At 39.2% G+C, this 18,629-nt stretch overlaps 1 protein-coding gene across 1 annotated transcript; it reads right to left on the reverse strand.

Moving 5' to 3' along the window:
• Nucleotides 1-1,766: 1,766 nt before the first annotated feature.
• slc17a6b (solute carrier family 17 member 6b) lies at nt 1,767-17,308 on the reverse strand. The gene is made up of 12 exons (XM_042221017.1): nt 16,600-17,308; nt 14,379-14,634; nt 13,411-13,529; nt 11,609-11,723; nt 10,349-10,436; nt 10,149-10,235; nt 9,599-9,741; nt 9,258-9,407; nt 7,944-8,076; nt 7,479-7,589; nt 4,857-4,984; nt 1,767-4,123 (listed from the first exon to the last, which is right to left on the reverse strand). The coding sequence occupies exons 1-12, from the start codon at nt 16,671-16,673 to the stop codon at nt 3,782-3,784; spliced, it is 1,746 nt and encodes a 581-aa protein (XP_042076951.1). The 5' UTR covers nt 16,674-17,308; the 3' UTR covers nt 1,767-3,781.
• Nucleotides 17,309-18,629: the final 1,321 nt, after the last annotated feature.

Genomic DNA, 18,629 nt, shown 5'->3' on the forward strand with positions numbered 1-18,629 from the left:
TATTCCAGTTTTTCTTTTGTGTTTTTTGGACCAAAGTCCACAAAAAACCTGAAATATGTTATGAATATAAAATAAAGCAATAAGATACAACTTGGCAGGTCTCATGAATGATACTGCTGCATCACTATGACAAATGCAGAGGCCTTGTTTGTCTGAACTCTAATACAGGAAGCTATGATGAGAAAGAATCCAATTATGTTAAATTGGTTGATTAAATAAAAAGAACAAAAGATCCAAAACAGCCAACTCAGTGACATGTTTCTTTTATTTATATTCTGCTGTTAAAAAATATCACCGAGGGGGGAAACACATAATGTTTTCTGTCCTCAGACCTGCTTCCCTGCAAACCTTTTTTTTATCAGTGCAAAACAAAACATACATTCACAAATATGCATTTGAGAGTTCAACCCTGTTTGATTGCACGACTGACGTAGTGCTCGTTTGACAGAGCATCAAGGTTTAAACTTAATCATCACACCACACAGCACAGGAAGTGAAGCTCTAATCTTCCACATTTACCTCTGGATGACATTTTTCAATTCAATTCAGTTTTATTTATATAGCACCAATCCATGACAACAGTTGCCTCAAGGCGCTTAAATGCAAAGCTATCCACCAGGACACTGAGTACAGACACGTGTATATACATTTGTTATCGTCCAATCTTTATCAACTATATAAACTCATAATTGGAGACAAAAAAAGCAACAATTCACAAAGAATGTATGAGGATTTATTAGAGTTGCTATGTCAAAAGCTTAATTTTTGTTTGGCAATAAATTCAATCATCCAAGATTTTTTTTCCCTAGAAGTAATCTACATTTTACAAATTGTTGCTTCTGATGTGACCGTAGCTTTTTTTAATCACTGACAGTAATCGATTCAGTGGTATTATATGACTCCATAGAAGTGAAACACTGGCCGCAGATGGCCGGAAACATGACTACAGTTAAAGGCGATGTTGCTTCATTACCTGCAGGATGTGTAAAACAGAAACTCTTTGCAAACTACTTCACTAGATCAGCATGAGGTAAAAGTAACAAGTTATTCAGTGTTGCCTGAATTTTATTTTGCATTATTTATTCGCCTTTGTTGCCAGTACAAATACTCGAGACACAAACAGATTTGTTTATCATCATTTTTTATATCAAAAAGGATATAGAGTATTTCATTTTGACATCAACAAACCTCTCAATTTACACAGCAACAGAAGCCATAGACTCACACTTTAACTTCAGAGGCACAAAAACAGGAAACTTCTTACTACTTCAGGTTGCAACATTTGCTATTTTTCAAAATCGCATGTTTACGTTTCAACCTTTATGTCAATGAATATTGTGACACTGAATTAGTGGTTGTACAGGAGAGGAGGGGAGGGTAATAAGACATCGGGGGTCCGGCCACTGAATGAAACACATTAACCCAACATAGTGCTGAGAAAAGAAAGAGAGAAAGAGAGTGAAAGAACAACAACAGCACAAAGTCAGTGTGGACCACGGCAAAACAAAATCAGAAACATGAAGAAGAAGAAGAAGAAGAGGAAGAGCATTTGCCACTCAGGCAGAGCTCAGTTTATCATTCTCATTGGTGAGCAGCCCCTTCACAAACTCCTTAGACTTTTCGTGTTGTCAAAGACGTTTGTGTTGGACTCTAGTACAATATTTTATAAATGTATTTTTTTTTTACATATTTTTCTTTACAAGTGTTTATTTTCTACATTTGTTATCACAAAAAACACGACATGTTTAACAAATGCCTTTTTTAAAAAAAAAAAACTGTTACACAATGAGTGTTCATGATGTCTGACCAGAACTGTTACTATGGATTTATTGCTTTGTACACTGAGTAATGTTTGGTGCCACCTGCACACTGAAGGTCCAATATGCTGGAACCTCACTGCTGATGGTCTGTACTACCTTAAAAATGTTTGACTTCCAGCTAAAACCCAGCTCAGCTTTTCACCTTTGGTAAATTGTGCAAAGAAATTGAAGCAACAGTAACAGTTTCTGAGACGAAGACGAAAAACTTTGGAAGAAAAAAGAAACGTTAAAAAAGGACACACTACACATTTCACTTTGTTCCATGCATAAATACACAGCCACACACATCTAAACTGTGAAGTGCCAACTTGAGACAAAATAAAGAAAATGAACCCCCTTCAGATCTCGTCAGTGTGAGTGCAGACTGAGGACAAACAGATGGTTCTGGGTTGTCTTGCATTTCTGTCTAATTCTGACTCTAAAACACTTTCGATAAGTCCGACATCCACACTGTTTATCAGTGCATAAACTGCCTCCTTTCTGTAGTGCTGCTTTTGGTTTTCAATCCATATAAATAGAAATCTCCCGTTTTGCTGAATCTCATGAAAAGTGAAAATATACTGTATGTTAACATACAAATACTTTTTGGGGGGAATGTTTGTAAACAATTTTTACCTCTTGCTTTGAACACCTGCATTTTTCTCACTCTTGTAAGATGACAGATTTATGTGTGCGGGGTTCAGCTGGGGAACAAAAGGGCAACATTACAACATTTATGTAGTGAAGGATTGCTTAGTTACTGTCAGTCAAATCTGATTAAACCTCTGTGTTAAAATCTTAATAGATGCTGTGAGGAAACATGAATCTTTCAGGAGTTTTTAATATGATGCATTCAAATGTCCTCATGCATCCGTTTGTTAAAGTTTCTAAATATCTCTCATTATTATTTATTCTTCTCTTTTTAAATAATATTACGTTTGCAGTTCTATAATAGTAAGGCTCTCATACTTGTTTTGGTTGGTCCCCAAAGACTTTCCATTGCACAAACCCTTGATAAGGTCTTATATGACAATAACTATTGTGATCCAGCTATATCTGAATTCATACAATATTTCTTTCATATATGTTTTATTTTAGATAAATCTTTAAAACAATGCATTGGTACAGTTACATTCTAAGTGGCATGATGGTGATGCTGAGTATTACAATGGGAGCGACTTAATTCCTTCACTACACTGCTAAGATGTGTTGGGCTGCAAACACACAAAAAAAAAAACAACGCTCAACTGCAGCAGTACAGGGTCACAAAAGGAATTACAGATAGGACACTTCTTTTTTTATCGTTTGCATGTGTAACTAAATGAGCATCACAAGTTACAATGCCGCTTTACAAGCCTCCACACCAGGTCGCTTCCATGTTCAAGACACACAGAGGCTGGTGATGAGAAATCAAAAGTAATGTGCATTAAAAAGGACACACGACTGCGAGTGCATTCAGGAGAGAGAGAGTACGATCTATACCAAGAGAGTGTCTAGTTTCTGTTTACAATATTGTGCAGTGACATATTCACACACTGAGATGGCTGGCTTGGAGGACATTGTACTGTACTTGTTCATTTGATTAATAAGGGTCAGCTTCTATGTACTTCTACAGGCTTCAGTGTGGTCAGGAAACCTTAGCTGATGGGATGAAAATGTTCATGTTTATACACAGTTGGACTCCAAATAAATATATCTATCATTAATATGCATAATAATACGTTAACAGACTGCCAATTTGATATGTGTTACACCTCTATTAATCAAATAGCTTTAGTTATTTATATGATCTCATTTTAACATTGAGTTGATCTTTTTTTTTTTTTTTTTTTACATTTTTTATTTGTTTTCTTTAGAATTTGTGCAATCAATACGACAACGGATTGTAGGTTTACTTGTTTATCATTTGTAGATCATTTTAAGACTAAATCTGACACTCAGGAAAATAAACCTACTCATATATCAGTGAGTGCGTGTTTGGTTTAGGAGTATCCCTCATCCTGCCTGTATCCATAGCCTCCTCCCTGTGCTTCTTCCTGGACATACTCCTCTGTCTTCTCCCAGCTGGCAGCCCAGCCTCCATTCACCTGTGTGGTTGCACCATATGTCTTGGCTGGCCCTCCGAAAGCACCGTAGCTCTGAGTGATGTCACCTGTTTCTTCTGCCAGCTCGTCCTCATCAATGAAGCCACACTTCTCCTCACTGGTCAGTTCCGGGTCAGCCCACGGCTGTTTTTCTCCTGATGCAAAAAGGCCGTAGAAGATCACGCCTCCATAATGCACCAAGGAGGCTATGAGGAATACATACTGCCACTCCTCTCTGGTCTGAAGAGGGAAGAAAAAAAATAGTGTTTTCATAAATACGCTGATCATACCAACAATTTGCCTGTTTAATATTTGTGACCTTGGAGCAGGGTATTGGAGAAATATTTAAAATGTGTCTACTTTGTAAATCTGTGGCTGCACACATCAAATTATGTGTAGAAATGATATCAGTCCATGTAGAAAACAATACTTGCTACCGAGAAGTACAAGTAAAAGCAAGTTATACTTTTGTGGGCTAGCTCCCAGAGGGATGGCCTTAGTCTTATTTATTTAAATAAATAATAGATAATCAAGACATTTCTAGAGTTTACTCATATATAGTAATACATATATAGTATACTCATATAGCTACGTGAAAAAAACTACAAGGTCACTGCATGCAGATTTAGGCCATTTCTCTCTTATTGTTATTGTCTTTACCTTAGAAGACAAAATGCCTCGAGGTAACTGTAGTGCGATTTTGTTCATGTATAAATAAAACTGAATTGAATTTGTAAATGTCTGGGTGAAGTATAATTTCTCTGTACTTTTACAGCAAATGTATAACATGCTGTTATTTCTTTAACTGTTTATGCAAATGTTGCCAGAAACCATTAATGAAAGGTATGCTGTATGCTTTTTAATGTCAAGCAGGGAAAATTAAAGTAAACTTCAGAGTTATTTGTTAATTTTTGCACACATTTGAAATGTATGATTTTCATGATTCTGTCACATTTGGAGGAAAAGCCCTTACCTTGTGCTTTGTCATAGCACCAACAATCAGCGGGCACACCATGCCAGATAAGGTGCCCACACCATTAGAGATGCCCATTAGGATACTGGCATAACGCGGAGCAATATCCAGGTGATTGACGTTGAAGCCTGACAGCAAAACAACAAAAAAAGATTTTATCTTTGTGAGCTACAAGCCTGGTTAACATAATTTAAAGGCCAGTTTGATACAGAAAGGGCAAATGCTATGAGTAAAGTATAAAAGGCAACTGATGCATGACACAGTTACAGATAAAAGTAGCACAAATGGTGACCATCTTGTTGCAGAAATAGGCACCAACTCGCCACACGACCTCCTCCCCCACTCTGACTAGCTGAATGAGTAAGTGTCCTCGTGAGCTGCTGCACGCCGCCTGCCTGGCAAGTCTCCCGAGACAGCTAGCACTGAATTATTAAACACTCTTGGAGAAAGCTGGAGAACACCAGCAAGAAACTGATTTTGCACGTAGTCACAGATATCTGCAGCTTCTATAACTGAGCATAAACATGACAACAGCTGTTGAATGAATAGCTGGCCTAAAGGTTTAGGATCATTAATGAAATTAAATTTCTACTTTTACTCTCCACAGCTTTCTAATTATGGATAATTTCCATGCAAAAAGGTCATTTTTATAGTCTTTTTGTCCAAATATCCAACTTGAAGTCTATACTTAGCTAAGAAATAATAAATAATAAATAAACACTTTTATTTATTATGAATTAAATAGACACGATATGATGTGTTAATTAGCTTAATAAATGCTTGTTTTATTTTTAAAACGCTGGAGAAAGCCACACTCGCTGTTTCTCCTGGTTCTACTCATTGTGGCATGCTAACAGTCTCCTAGCTCTAGCATCAAATATAGAACACAGAGCAACAGCATTTAATATCAAAACAAATCAGCACATCTGTCACACGTCGTCTTATTTTATGCCTCATTCAACCAAGAAGTTGTAAATAAAGTCCAAAAGGCACTGTAACAAAAAATAATTTCCCCTAGGGATCAATAGAGGATTCTGATTCTGATTCTGAAAAACTCAAAGCCACAACTGCCAGCCTATGGTAGTCTTAAAAACAAACTGAATGACAATTATTTCGGACAAAATTCAAATTTGAGATTGAGGTGAAACAAAGAGCAGACTCTGAAACTGACCTGAATGGAAACAAAGGCACATAAATTGTAATACAACACGCACAGAGGGAGTGTCGCTATGATCTCTGCTGAGCATGCAATGGCTCCATCAAATCCTTACTGTACATATATTATATAGACAAAAAGTACCGAGCTGCCTTTAACATCATACATACCAATATCTGGTAGACTGATATTAGGCATATATATATTTGTTCGGCTGCTATTTATTTTTATTTTACAGGAGTTTCCTAACAACTGTTATGTGTAGTTATTTATGAGTCCTCACTAAGATAACCCAACAATGTAGTTTCATGCCGTCTGTTATCAAAGCAAGTCATTAATCACTCTTTTGTATTCTGCCCGATTAAGCTTGAGTTAGGTGTTTGTTGTGTCCTTGCTGAGTGATCAAAGGGGTTTTCTCTCATCTCTTCTTTAGGATTTTATTTTTATTTGCCGTTAAAAATGTTGATACAATATGGTGGCAAATACATAATATTGGCTTTTATTATTAATATAATTAACAGCCCCTTGAACATTGGTTGGGCTTGATGATGTGCCTCAAAAGAGCACCTACTAGAGTGTCAACACCACTCTGTAACTTTACGTGGTCTGACACTTTGTGGCTCAGTTGCTGTGGTTCCTAAATACTTCCACTTTGCAATAATCCCACTTAACAGTTGTTCATAGAAGAACTAGGAGGGAAGAAATTTCATAAACTGCCTTTTTGCTGTGGTAACGTTATATTACAGTACTGTGCACTGAGCACTTCAGAATGACCCAGTCGTTCACTTGTAAAGAGGACTGAAGAGGACCACTCCTGTGGTAACTGGGTTGCATTTGTCTGAACTGGGTAGAACAGCGCTCTCTTGTTTTGCACCTTGGTCATAGAATGACCGTCAGAGCACATTGAAGTGGAATGATTTTGTCTCCCTATGTGAGTTCAGAGCATTCTCCAGCTTGTCCTTGTATTATTTTGACTACGACTTGTTTTATGTATGTTGATGTTATGTTTTATTATTAATTTGAAACAGTGTAACATTGTAATGGTGGGCCTTCTTGGGCAGGACTCCCCTAAAAAAAAGAGATGCTAATCTGAAAGGACTTTCTGATTACATAAAGGGTAAACAAATAAAAATACCTGAATTGAAGGATTAAGAGGCTTGGCCCAATACCTTTGTCCATAAAGGGCAGCTGATTGCTGTTGTATTAATGTTAAAAAAGTGCACACTTTCTTTGTATGCTCTGGGTCATTTTATAAATTGTCTCAAAAAGCAGTGCAGTAGCACCAAGTGTTGCTTACAAGTATATATATTCTTTGTCTAGCTTGTTATCCTTTTCACTGAAGCCCCAAATCATTAAACATTAAATGAAATAAAGCTAAATCTAAACAGTGATTACATTATTTAATCACTTTTAATTTACATCTTGTTTCATACCACATATATTCTGATCTTTTTACGCCTACTAACCTGATATAGCAAATCCACTGAAGCCCACTGCAAGCACGAGGAAGGAGATCGCCACCCCTTTGCTGTGGGAATATCCTACCACCAGTAGCAATGTGGCCTCCATGCCAAATCCTGGCAGGGAGAGACAGTAGTGTCACACACACAAGCACAGACAAAGCCCACGGGCAGTTGGTCATTGTGGTGCCAATTGAATTAAGCGTGATACATGATCTGCACTCAATTACACAAGTGTCAGATATGAAATCAATGCACAGTCACAATCAGTGAGTCAACCCGTGTACTGAAGTATTGAGCAGATAGATTTTTACCAAAAAATATAAACAAAACCATCTCTCCAGCCCAGCTGGCCGTTAAGAGCACCTTAAAAACAACACTATGGATCTGACACCATCAAAATAACACCCTGCAGCCGTGCAAAGAGAGGTGTGGAAATTTTTGATTTCATCCTCGGTTCAGACTTCTCACCTCCGCAGTTCATGATTTTCCTGACAGTGGTAGTTGTCAGGATGTTCTTGCTGCGCAGGTAGTCGGCCAGCTGGCCACCAATGGGCACAATGATGGTCATCACCAAGTGGGGGAGGGCAGAAAGTGCACCGACCTAAAGTCCCATACAGAAAATCAATAAAATTAGATGCACAGCTGAATGCCAGTATAATAGATGAAGATTTATACTTTTGAAGATGTTTCTCCATTAATTTTTAAAAGGCTCTACAATTTAGGACATTCTATATTTTTCATTATTCGTATTTTCTCACTTATTCAAAGTAGCTGAGCAGAAAATAGGAAATATCCCTGTTTTTAATGCATTTTCATACTTTGTCAAATGAATGTTTGAGGGAATGAGCAGCTAATAAGGATCAAACTCAAACACACTTTGAGCATATATTGGTCTTATAGAGCAAATAACAAATTTCTGATTTGAAAGTCACTAAAATAAGATGAATGGCATAAATCTTTGGAATTTTTACTGCATATTTCTACATTTTACACCTTTTTCTGTTGATAAAGACCTCCCCACAGCCATTCATGCTACACCAAAGTAGTTAATTAAAAGATAAACAATTAAATTACTGAAAAGTTCTAGTTGTTTACTGTCTAATATAGAAATTTCAGTTAAAAACAAGTAAAATCTTCATCAATTGACAAAAAAACAATGTTTTAAAACTACAGTACATTCCCGGCACTGACCTACAATATCATGTAGAAAAACTGACACATGCTGTTGAAATTGCACTTCTTTATCTCATATTAATATATCGCAGGGATTAAATATGTAATTTAATCCCCACATAATTAAACGTTTCACTCACCAGGCCCATTTAAGATTAAAGTGGATTGTTTGTGGCCCTTAATGTAAAATGACCTTGACATCCTTGCTCTAAGAGATTCTGTGCAATATATAAAATAACTACAGTGCATTTTGTTTTTTAAATTTAAACCTGTTGAAGTTACAGTTGCTTTGATGTATTTTTTTATTCCATCATCTGAAAAAGTTCACACAGGCCTTAAAAGATAAGCATGGATATATAGTGGAAATGTATATTGCATCACTTTGTTATGGTGTGTATCAGTTCATGAGAGAGAACTATTGGCCACCAGCTGCACTCACACTGATTCTCATAATAAATCAATGAATCTGTCCAAGAGCAAAGCGTCACTCTCAGCTTTAAACAGACTGAATCTGAGTGGTGAGGGGTTTTCTTTACGACTTTAATCTTTCATGTCTCTATTCTTTTTTTTCTTTTTTTGGTTGTCTTATGACATTTTTTGTAAGCTCACCTTGCTTATCTCAAAACCAAACACTTCTTCAAAATATGCAGGCTGGCTAATCAGCAGCAGGTAAAATGTCCAGCTCCTGCAGAAGTTGGCCACAATAATTGCATAGACAGGCATAGAGGTGAAGAACTTCCTCCAGGGTGTCTTGAATTTCTGGAAAAGATTAAGAAAAATGATGGTTGTGTTCACATGAAGGTAAAGAGCTTTGCCTGACTGACAGTTTCTGGAACTGTGTTCATATTTTTGTAATGCTTCTTACAAAAAAATAAATAAATAAAAATGGGCTAAAAACGGGGTATTTTGTGAGGTTACTTAAGCCCAGGTTTTTGACGGTGTCCCCTCACCTCTGCAGGTCCTGTTAGCTTGGCACTCTCTCCAATGCTCTCCTCAATGTAGCAGCGTTCCTCATCAGTGATGGTTGGATGTTCAGCAGGGCTCTCATAAGACACCAAGATCCAGAACATATACCAGAAGATGCCAAAGCATCCTGTTTGTACGGACAAATTACAAGTCAGAAGGTGTACAGAAGAAGCATTGCAACTAATTTTGACCTCAGCAGTAAGCACATGCAGAGACTCTGGCAGCCTGATCTTTCTAAAATGCCTGAGAGAATAAAAGCCAGACAGGAAAGCTAACTGTATCCAGTCCACAGAGAAAGACATGGGGGTTATTTATTGACACACCAAAACATCAGGGGGGAAAAATCAATACATAGTCTGCCTGGCTAAATCCATTTGACTTTCACTGAAGTCTCTTAGTTTTTCGCCAAGCTTAAAAATAGTTGCATTTATAACCTACATGTATTTTTCATATATAAAAATTTATCTCCAGTTCTTTTTGCATCAATATGCATGCCTATCCCATGAAGTCCCTCACTGAGTCTTACAGTCTTACCATAGACGTAGAACACTGAGGACCATCCTGTATACTGAACCAAGACCCCAGCCAGAGGCATCGCAATCACAGCACCAGCATAGGAGCCTGGCAAGGAGAAAGCGATTCAGTGCTTGCAAGGACAGACATCATCAAGGTAAAGTAAAGTTTAACAAATCATATCTGAATCTAGAAGGAGAAACAGACACAAAAGTATTTACCACAGAATGAGAGGGTGGCCAGACGACTCCTTTCTAATGGCGGTGCCCATTTACTCCAGATCCCATGACAGGCTGGGTAGGTCACTCCCTAAAGCCAACCACAAGGAACAGTCTGTTTTCATTTGTTACAGTAAAACAATAATCATCAGTGCAACTCTCTGCACTTTGGCCTGTTCTTCTAAGCTATTGTTGTTATAGAGATGCATGTACTCTTGTCTCCCAGAGGCCAGAGGGATTATATAAATGTAGCCAGTCTATATGGTCTGTGTGAAAAATATTGCAAGATTTGAACAATGGCACAATTGCAGAGCATGTACTTTCATTAGCGTGCACTTGTTTTGTAGGCTACTGTATGAATACTATTATAACAGGAAAGGCTTTCAGGATTTCTAGACCAAAGCATAATTAAATTATTATACAGATGTATTATTATATGTATATGAATACAGATATTTTCAGGTTTAGGATGTGTTAAACGTCCATCTGGAATACCCAGTTAGACTTGAATCTGAACCAATAGACATGTCATAAGTAATCAAAATTAACATTTTCGCCCTTGTAATTACCATGAACAAGCAGCTCAGCACCGTGATGACCTGATGAGCTGTTCAAGAAGCAAAACAGGCCTGCAGACATTAAATGCTAATCAGCCTCTAATTTGAACAAACTTCACTGATTTTAAATCCAGTCTGCAGGCTTCGTAACAGTAGGGCCTGCTGGTCTTTAAGGAAATTAACTGTGTACATTACCACGTGTTTATATGTCCAGAAAAAGCTGTATCTTTGTATGTTTATATCTATCGCAACAGACTTTATAGCCCATGTGAGAACTGCATTATAAGCCCTCCATGTTTTTTACTCCAATAGGTATATTTCATCAACATGAGTGTCTAATTTCACTACAAAGCCAGGAGGATTGATATCCCTCTGCAAATCAACATTTTCCCCATTATCCATCTCTGCAGGATCACTTTACTGTTGTTTGTATTCAGGCACAAAAAGGCACAATAAAGGAAAGAAAAATGAGCTGGACAAAGCCATGGAACCAGTTGGAGTGGACTGGATCAATACAGTGCATCTCGCATTTCATTGAACTGCACGCCATACTCTTTATTCTCTCGGGAACTAAAATTATACAGTGAGCGAATAAAGTGAGAGAATAAATTCATTGCTGATTTTTTATTCATGCACACAATAAAAAAAATAAAATAACATAAAATAAAACATAGACTGCTGTGACGCACCTCTGACAGTGTCTTACCTCCACCAGTCCTTGTAATATCCTGACAAATATGACACACCCATAGTGGACTCGGGCAGCCGAGGGAATGAACATGTTGAGAGTGGAGGTGAGGACGATGGCTGCACCAAATACCCTGAAAATATCACAATGACCAGCGTTTTAAATTTCAATCATAGCAAATCGCCTCATTATTAACTGTGCTGAATGTATGGCAACACATTTTATTAATCAAGTATCACAACAGTCGACAGCGTGCTTTTTGGGTGAACATTGCCCGGTTTTTTCCAGACACTCATAGTAAAGCAAATCCATAAAACAAACAAAAAATAGTATCTGTTACTTCCAATGGTAATTTTAAATCTCTTTGTTTTTACTTTGTTTTGCTGGAAAAGCCGAAACCTTCCATTTCAGCTTTAAACCATCACTGCACCTGAGGAGACTTGTGGATGCAGGGCTGTTCGCCGGTCCTCGGATTTGATTGGCTCTGCCTTACACGCGCTCTTTGACGTCATGTAAATGAATATTTGAAGTAGCAACACCCCGTAAATGACCACGTCACGTGTCGCTTAGCAACCGTTTTCGCTTTCGTACAGCTCGAGACGTGTTTCTCGTGAAGAATGGCGTTTAATTTTAGTTTTGACGCTGACCGAGAGCGAAGAGGACAATTAACCGATGACTGCTCTGCATTATAACTCGGGGGAGAAAAGATTCATGCAGGCTAATTATTCATCAGGCTGTTAAATTTAGCCCTAGCACTGCTTATTCTGAAATATTAAAGCTTACATGGAAGGTTGTAGAAACAGGAATGCTTTTATTATCGCTATTTTATTTTTATTTTATAGATAGGCCATATTTTTCCATCTTTATTTTTAGGAGGGAGCAGGTGAGCAAGCAGAGCAAGGCCGAACACACAGCTATTTCTCATTTTTGTCACGTCCCACACTACCCCGCCCCTCTCCTCCGCACGTGGGGGGACAAGCCCTAATCCGGTGGAGACTAGTGTTGAGCACGAGACCGATTGATTCGCTTACATCCTCGTGTCAATCACACAAACGGACTGCAGGGAGATACGATTGTAAAAGTCGCGGGCCCTAAATAAAAATATCACAAAAATATCATTTAAAAAAAACAATTTTCCGTTTTATTTGAGCAAAATGATTGGTTGAGAAATGTTTGGTACTATATCAACGTCCATCCACTAAAATGTGTGCCGTGTTGTTGGTATGACAGCATACAGTCTCTGCAGTTTAACGTAATTATAATCACTGACGCATTTGGCAGTGCTCATGTGAATTAAAGCCTTTGGCGACAGGACCGGGTCTGGTATCCATGCCCTGAGAGAGCGACAGATTAGACCCGGCTCCCCCTAGGGAGCTCATTAACAGGTGGCAGAAAGCCCTGACACCAGGAGCTGCAGGCCTGCCAGCCCAGTGCCCTCCCTGCAGCTCTGCATCACTTCAGAGCTGCAGACTGTCTGCTCCCTTTGTGCAGAGATGCTCTGCATATAACCGTGACCTGCTCATCCGTTTCACAGTTCAGACACGGATATTTTTATGCCTGCTTTTGGCTGTATTTGGTTTTACTATTCTTTTTAATCGGAGGTGATTTTATTCCACTCCCCGCCTGAACGGGTTTTTTGTTTTCCCACTGTTGATAAAAATTACAAATATAGAAATGAATAGACAAAGGGAGTAAGAGGAAACGAAAGTCACGCCAATTGTTCAAACAATTCTTTTAATACCCAACACCAAATCACGAAAATCTGCCGACTGAATATAGCTGTGTCGTATTTATGGTAAGTCAGGGGAGGTGCCGCCTACCTGTTCGCTGCCAGCCTGGAGGATATATATCCTCCCGGGATTTGTGTCACGATATAGCCCCAGAAAAAAGATCCGTGAATCATTCCCACCGTCTCTGGATCCCAGTTGAACTTGGCTTTCTGGCAGATAATATGGAAAACAAAAACGGTGGAGTTAAAATGAACAAGTGGCCTATGCGCTTTGGAAAAACGTACATGTGTTGCATGTGAGCTCTATTGTGGCTAATTAACAAAGAAATGAACGAATTTACTCTATCGAAGAATAAATCTAAACGGGGGCCTTTTCAATAAAGGCCTGCATGTGTTTATTTCGACTGGATTTTCATTGATCTGATTACTAAAGCACCTAATTTTCCCGTAAAAAATAATATAAAGCAAGCTAGTTATGTGTAACAGTTTGGCTTTCTTGGTAAAGACGAATATTGGACGAAATTTGAGATAATGCAAATGTATAATATAGGGGTCAGGATGAATACTAAATACATGTTTTATAGAAATTGTCCGAAATATTCAGACATTTTAATGCACCTTTTGTATGTAATATCCCTTTAAGAAAAAGACTGGCTTTTACATCATGACACTGACACTGTTCTACGTAATTTATTACACCATACACAGGAAACAGTGACGCTACTGATCTTAAATCTTATTGAACCATCAATGTATGCTATTTAATCCTAAGAATATCCTGTGTAAGCTGTGGAGGCCTGGTGCCATTTAAATCAGGAGCATCTCTGGCGCATTTTTACGTTCCCTGCACACAGATGTATGTATACTAAAGCTCTGTAGAAATGACTACCGTGGTTCATTTAAACTTAGAGGGGGGTTATTTCACGGCCTAGTGTGCCAGCAATAGAAGGCCTTTATGTGTTTCTCATTTATCATGTGCAGAGAAACTCGTTTTAATAACCATGTGCCATGATGTGCCTCGTCTGTACACGGTGTACTCGCTCGCTCGCTTTGCCACACCTCTTTGATGATGATCTTGCCGTTCTGGTGAACCGTGCTGTTGTTGACCATGCCCACTATGGCCACGCCCAGGTTGCATCGGATGCCGAAGGAGATGCAGAAGCCCAGGCCGCTCATGATGGCGATAATGTAGCGGCGGGGCAGGCCGAAGCACTTGCAGTCGCACAGCGGGGGTTTCTTCTCAGCGGCCTCCCGTGGCCTTCCATCCTCCGTGAGCTCGATCACTTCCCCGGTTTTCTGCCTCCTTTCTATAACCCTGCAACAACCAGGGGGTGATAACTCTGTCTGTGTAGATCCTCAGTCATCCAGGTCATGGCAGTCTTAGGCGATTGAAATAAAGCCAACTGGGATTCTTTCTTTCTTTCTTTCTTTCTTTCTTTCTTTCTTTCTTTCTTTCTTTCTTTCTTTCTTTCTTTCTTTCTTTCTTAAGGTTCATGGAGAGATTTCATACCTCATCCACATCCAAGAGTTTTGGGGGGTTTTTTCGTTCTGAAAACTGATGGAGAGTCCCAGGTATTTATTGTCTAATGGGGTTGTCCCTTTGGAGGAGGATCTAACCCACCCTTTGTCCACAGGGTAAATACCTGGGACTCTCTTGGATGGGAGGTGAAACTTCTTCACTAACCACAAAAGTCCAGTTATCTTGATTTCTACCCCTTAAGAATAACACTGTCTGCGGATCCAACTAACACCACATGAAATTAAGATTCTCAAATTTATAAAAACAACAGATTTTATTTCTTTCTTTCATGGAGGCCCATTAATATTTCCATTTAGCATGAATATTTTAGTAGGGGCTGGGTGCTTGGGAGTGTGTGTGTGTGGGTGGGTGTGACCAGGATACTGTTTGAGACGTCTTGTCAAACAGTCAAGTAAATCCTGGAAGCATTTCCTGTAGAATCACCATAATGAGAGAGAGGTAGTGGGAGGTTTAGGCCTCTGTGATGTATTTACATTATGGAGAGCATTTATTCACACTGAGGACAGCATGTCTGTGAGGCTTTAGTCAGACGACTCCTACAACGAATTAAAAAAAATACATTTGATGCTTTTATTTGCTCCAAGGGGGGGGGAAGCTTCTAATGGGAAACGAGAATGAAGGTTCCCCTTGTAGAGCAGAATTAAGTCGAATATGCCCCTGACTGTACCGCATTGCAGCACCCAGCTCGCTTTCACACTCATTAGCATTCAGGGACCGAGCAGCAGCTCCAGCCTGCAGACAACCCGTCTGTGGGCTTTCCTCAAACTCCTCGTGCTTTTCTTTTTTATGTATTAATTTTTTCTGTCCAGGAAAATCGCGTTTGTCGCAATCAGTTAATTGTCAAAATCTAAAATGTTATCAAAACATGTAAATCTCGGTCTCTGCAAACGAATGAAGACATTCCAAGTTAAATAAAAGGGACAGCAGAATATTAGAATTAAATGCGTGTATTTGGGGTGAAACGTAAGACCTGGTTCAGGGGGTAAAGCCAGAGAGGATACAGAGAGCCACTGATGTTTAACGAAAGTCGGTTTAGTTCCATTTCTCCTGCAGATTTGAGCAAGCACTCGGTGCAAGGCTATGTAAGGCGGAGAAGATGAATTCGCAAGGGAATAGGCCCGATGTGAATATAGCGGAAAGTCTAAAAACGCATTTATTCTGCTGAACACTCAAAAATAAATACAAAATAAATAAAACGGTTTTTTTTAAATCACCAAACACCAACATTAAAGAAAAGACACACACACATATCGAGGTGCTGAATTAATCAAAGTGATAGCTGTAGATTAAAATGATTCAAATGAATAGAATTTCCTTTCATTTGGTTATAACGACATCGTGAAATGCTTTAAAAATCAGGAGTGGAGTCCCACAAATTTCTCGCGCGGCCTGCGCGTCCTCTTTAACCTAATCTGCCAATCAGATTCATGTGCAGGCCCCTGCATCAGGATCTAGTGGCATCCATACCCTTGCCAGCAACACACACACACACACACACACACACACACACACACACACACAAGAGAGAGAGAAGAGAGATTTGATTGCATAATTTTCTTATTTTCTTCTAGAGGCGTGACTAAGCATCCCTGTAAGTTGTGAGACAGTGCTGGGTGCCCTCTGGACCCACACGTCGTGCCTTGTTAAAATCCAGCATACAAATAATCGCATTTTGGGCTCAGACGGTTTCAAACGCGCTGTTGTCCAGATTTACCCACAAAAAGAAAAGCCCGTCCTTACCTGTACATATGACCCAGGGTCTTCCCCGCAAATTCCTTCACCCCCGCCGTTGCTTTCGTCTTTACTGACTCCATATCCAGTTTCTGAATGCAGGCCTGTTTTCTCAATATTTGTTTTACTGTTCAGGCGTCATGTTACAGCGCAGGATGGCTGGACTGCAGCGGCTGCAAGGAAAACAACAAACGAAATTACGAAAGAAAATGAGCCCACAAGGAAGGCGACGATCCAACAGCCGGGAATAATTCTCAGCGCTAGGCTGAAAGCGCAGAGGCGAAAAGAGCCTGGTGTAAAAAGGGGGGATCAAGCGAGCAGTTCGCCTTCATCCACCACCAACTCATCTCCTGCCTGGCGTACAGTAGCCAAGCCAAGTGCCATCACGACGAAAGCGAGCGAAAAAATTGATAGCCGGCGTCGTGGAGCGATATGGATCTCTCTTCGCACCCAAAAAGGAAAGAGGGCGGGGGGCGGGGGGGGACAGAGCTAATGAATGATGGATATGAAATAATTAAAAAAAAATCCAACAAAACAAAAGTTAAAGTTCAGAAAGCGGGAGTGGGCGTTTGGAGTGGCTTCAATAAATCAAAGAGCGAGTGAGGCTGTATCGTGTCTCCTGTGGTGAGCGCAGGTTCATCTGACGTCGCGTTCAGCACCGAGGTCAGCGACAGCAACGCTCCGCGTCCAAACATCTGGCCAGCTGCTCAGCCCAAATAAAGGCCACACGCAAAACACAACATGCCCACAAGCGCCATGTCTATATATTTATATATAGACGCTATAAAGGCTAAATGAGCCTGTGTCTAATAGCAAAAAATATATATATATAGTGAGGGGAAGAAAAGAAACTGCTTTATAGCTCAATCGGTCTCTTTATTTATCAGCTGAAATGTGAAACTAAATGAAGCTATTTTATATCAACTTGTGTTTTTTAACACTTTGAAGAAAAAACGAATATTAACAGCAACAGTACATATGAGAGCTGCAGATCTCCTGAGGGCGGTGCTATGGAAACCAATGGAACAGGAGTGGATCTCCCCCACCCATCCCAGTGCTGCCCTCCAAAAAGCTCCTCAACGCAGGAATCCATCAATAATTTAGCCGTCTCCCCGGTTTTCCTCTCCTTGACAACCACATCTTCCCACAGAAGCATGAAGAAAATCTTAGAATAATTAAAAAGAAGTCTTTCTCAAAAGCATACGTCGAATAATAATAATAATAATAATAATAATAATAATAATAATAATAATAATAATAATATGCTTTAATACGAAGATTTTATTTTATTCACAGTCAAATAACCTGGGGGAAGCGACCAGGCTCTCTCTTTTTATTTGTTGGTATGGGGCGACACCTGGTGGTTGAAAATAGCAGTCTGAAACTTTTGTGTGACAATCGTTGAGATTATTCGTGCATATATTGTGTGTCTGTTGTTAGATTTTTGTATTTATATTGCATTTGTATCATAGTTTATATTTGGCTTCTCCTGAAGTCATTATTCAAAAACTGGGTTTGTCTTCACTGAAGCAACAGTGTGCATAGTTCTTACACTGACCTGATGAAAGTGCACACACGTTTCAAAGGAGCAAGACTTTCGTTCGAGTGTTTCTTTGTTGTTAACATTCAAGCATAAAAGCCGCCTAAACCAAGTGATGAACCAGGGAGTTATCTACATATAACAGACAACTCAGCAAAGAACCAGAGATATATTCTATTTTGAGACACTTTGTTACAAGTAGCCTGACACAAAAACACAGAATTTGTTCCCCTTTCGTCACTTGAATATATGAAAAATGCTGACAATTACACAGCTTGACAGGGATAAAACTGTACTTATTTATCAACAAGGTGATTCCCCAAAGAGCTATAAAAACCTTAGAAAAAGTTTCCTTAAAAAAAAATAAAGAAACTGGACAAGGGGAGGACAAGAGAAATGGACTAAAAACCACTGATGAACAGCATCTGAAAGTTATGTCTTTAAGATATAGGGGGATAAAATCAGCAGAGACCTGACAGCAGACGTGAGAGATGCATTC

Source organism: Haplochromis burtoni, unplaced genomic scaffold (assembly GCF_018398535.1).
Source record: "Haplochromis burtoni strain Fernald_Lab_line unplaced genomic scaffold, NCSU_Asbu1 Contig_59, whole genome shotgun sequence".
NCBI lineage: Eukaryota > Metazoa > Chordata > Actinopteri > Cichliformes > Cichlidae > Haplochromis > Haplochromis burtoni.

Coding starts and splice junctions, on each gene's coding strand:
- slc17a6b (XM_042221017.1), bottom strand. CDS start 16,673: ATGGAGTCAGTAAAGACGAAAGCAACGGCGGGGGTGAAGGAATTTGCG. Junction 11,724..13,410: donor TCCAGGCTGGCAGCGAACAG/GTAGGCGGCACC, acceptor TGATATTTTCAG/GGTATTTGGTGCAGCCATCG. Junction 9,408..9,598: donor AGCTAACAGGACCTGCAGAG/GTGAGGGGACAC, acceptor AATCTTTTCCAG/AAATTCAAGACACCCTGGAG.